Raw genomic sequence first — 3,234 nt, 5'->3', positions numbered from 1 at the left:
ATTAGCCGGGCGCGGTGGTGGGCGCCTGTAGTCCCAGCTACTCGGGAGGCTGAGGCAGGAGAATGGCGTGAACCCGGGAGGCGGAGCTTGCAGTGAGCCGAGATCGCGCCACTGCACTCCAGCCTGGGCGACAGAGCGAGACTCCGTCTCAAAAAAAAAAAAAAAAAAAAAATTAATACCTCGTATTGCTGTAGAAGGCATTAAAAGAATCCAAATTTCCGGGATAATTCAACTGATAGCCATGAGGGACATTTGTGTATACATTTGGAACAAACGAGATTGGGTAGTTAAAAGTATTGGGTCCCTCATTTTCATGATGATATACTGGTGCTCCTCGGACATAGTTATTACGACTGTTTATATTATTTATATTATTCTTTGGATAGTAGGTATAGCTTTGGTTCTTTTTCATGAAGGTTTGATTATTTTGAAATTTTTTATAATTTTGTGATACAGCAAAATGTAGGAAAACAACTCGGTTGTCAATAATTCGTTCGGGTTGCTGCATAACTTTAAATGCTTCTTTTGGTGAGGAGAATGTTAAAAAACCATATCCTTTGGATTTCCCTTCATTGTCATGTATAATTACACACTCTTCTAATTTCCCATATTTTTCGAAAATATCTCTCAACGTGGCCACGTTTGTTTTTTGGGATAAATTTCGGACGAATAATTTATTTTGATAATGATCTGTAAATGGGTCAGCTACTAATCTTACTTGCAACTCTTTATTGTCTAAGGTATGACTACTTTTTAAGCATTTCTGTACAGACTCGACATATTTAAAAGTGACAAAACCATACCCTTTCGACCTACCTTCCTTTTCTCTTACTATAATTCCATCCTCGATTTCTCCAAACTGCTCAAAGTATTTTAAAAACTGTTCATCACGAGTACTGAATGGGATATTACGCACCATTAACCTTTTCGTAGACGGGGAGGAAGCAACCGCTTCGTTACACTTGTCACGTATGTCTTGGTGGATTAAGGCGGACGTTGCCAGGATGTCTATTAGCTGTTCTTTGGATAAGGGCGCGATTAATCTCCTGAGGCTTTCAGCTTCTGATTCCTCATCCTTTACAGCCTTCTCATTTGTACTGACCTCCTCATCAATACTTTTCTTGTCCTGCGAGGAATTGGAGTTCGCTTGGTTGTAGTGGTAGTTTATATTTTCTTCAGAAGTCATTTTCGCGACAATGGCGTAGGATATCGTAGGGTGGTATGTATGTGTGTATATTACACACTTAATGGTGCAAAGTTCGCGCGAAAGTAATACAAGGATGCGCTAATGCTTTTCGCTAATCTACACTGGTACGTTTTCTATAAGCGCTTCAGTTAAGTTTCCTTTTTGTGTTAAAATTGGGTTAGGTGTGTTACGGCAGAGCTTGCAAGTTGGCGAGTATACGCGTATGTATATTTTTCCTTTTTAAATTAATCGACGGTAAAAAAAAATTGGGAAAATATAAGAGGATCAAAATGGAATTGAAAATAATCTTGAGTGTTGTGTGTGTATATAAATGGGATTAAATAAATGAATTGGAGGATATAGTTTTATATATATATATATTTCTTTTTCTTTGTGCGTTTTTCCTTCAATACAGCTGTGAATCGGTAGAGGTTACTTTACTTTTTTTTTTTTTTTTTTTTTTTTTATTTCATTTAATATATCAGAGAATTCTTTTCAATCCTCAAAATGGTATGCTCTTTTTGGCTGTTCAACAATTGTTGCTTCACGTTGCAATTAATTCATATTTCGGCGTCTGTGCAAGTGTTCAAAAAGTTATGCTTAGTTCTTGTTCCCCAAACACATATATATATATGTGTGACTATATTGGATGCACGCTGGGGTTTGTTGCTTCGCGGAGGGATACGTCTCGTGTGGGACAAAGGGACAACAATGGCAGGCAGCTTAATAAATACACGGGACGGAACAGTTCGGAAAACTTCGGAAAATTGGGGCAAAATTGGGGCAAAATTGGCGCAAAATTGGACACGGCAAAGCGGAATGTGGACAAAAACGGGGGAAATTACAGGGTCCACGGAAGGGACAAGTGGGGGGACAAAAAATTGGGCTGATTAAAACACACAAACAAACAAAAGGGGCAAAAGTACAGACCGAGTTCTCGCTAAGGCATAACTACTAGCCGTACTGACTAATGCATCTCGGGTCAGTTTTGCCAACACACAGGGTTAAACACACGCATAAGGCACGCGTACACTATGCATGTGCAGAGGGGAGGAGTAACGAGGAGCCAAATGTGGGGAGGGTGTATAAGCAAACATATGAAATATATAATTATATATATATATATTTATGAATGTAAACTCATATATGTTGTTGCGCCAGGGCGGTCAGGCAAGCAATCTCAAGGGGGTCACTAGGTGTGCCAAGTTTGGGAAAGCAAGATCCCGCGTGCGCCCTCCATAAAATTTGGCTCTCTAAAGTTCAAATGGGGATCAAATAAGTGTGGGCACGAGGGGGGGGAAAATCAAAGAGAATAAAAAGCACAGCGTGCCAAAACACAAACGCGAGGAAATAAATAGGATTATTTAAGTGCGGTAGGGCCAATGCGCAAAAAAAAAAAAAAAAAAAAAAACGAACGCGAGAAAAACAAACGACGGAAAGAAATAAAGCCAAGTAGAACTAATCACAAATCTACTAGTAATATGTACTCAAAAAAAAATTACTTACGTAACGCGGGGGGGAAACGTAAAACACGAAGCAAAACTGGGTAAATTTACTCTTCTATATATGATATATATATATATACCATATGTAATGTAAAATGTATACGTAACACGTGTATATAATAGTGCGGGGTGCTCCCTTGCTTGTGCGCGCAAGCGGTTAATGAGTCGAACAAAGCGCTTTTTTTCTGCGGCTGAGTAGGGGCAATTGGGTGGCGAATGCGGCGGGGCGCATATATTTAGTGTATAAACTTGTTACCCATGCTCTGTACGTATTGCGCACTCATGCCAGTTATGTAACATTACATATGTTGCACGCGAGTACACATATGAATGAACATAATTGTACAGGTAAATAAATGTACATATAAAAGGTACCATATGTATAATATGTGTACAAATGCATGCAGCTGGGTTTGGCCACAGAACGGCTTTTATTTATGCTGCCCCTTGCGTGCCGCGCCAAACGGTTTCTACCAGCGGGGTGAAAAATCAAAAAAAAAAAAAAAAAAAAAAAAGCCAGAACACGAATGAACAAATGAACAA

General features: G+C 39.3%; 1 protein-coding gene across 1 annotated transcript; it reads right to left on the bottom strand.

Annotated features, from left to right (window-relative positions):
• Positions 1-172: 172 nt before the first annotated feature.
• On the bottom strand, positions 173-1,186 carry AK88_01717 (uncharacterized protein; the record flags this gene model as incomplete). Its single annotated transcript, XM_012479352.1, has 1 exon — positions 173-1,186. One exon carries the CDS (start codon positions 1,184-1,186, stop codon positions 173-175), a length of 1,014 nt encoding a protein of 337 aa, XP_012334775.1.
• Between the last annotated feature and the right edge of the window lie 2,048 nt (positions 1,187-3,234).

This window comes from Plasmodium fragile (genome assembly GCF_000956335.1).
Source record: "Plasmodium fragile strain nilgiri unplaced genomic scaffold supercont1.15, whole genome shotgun sequence".
NCBI classification, from domain to species: Eukaryota; Apicomplexa; class Aconoidasida; order Haemosporida; family Plasmodiidae; genus Plasmodium; species Plasmodium fragile.
The sequence above is the reverse complement of the archived record's forward strand: the minus strand, read 5'-3'. Positions and strand labels throughout refer to the sequence as shown.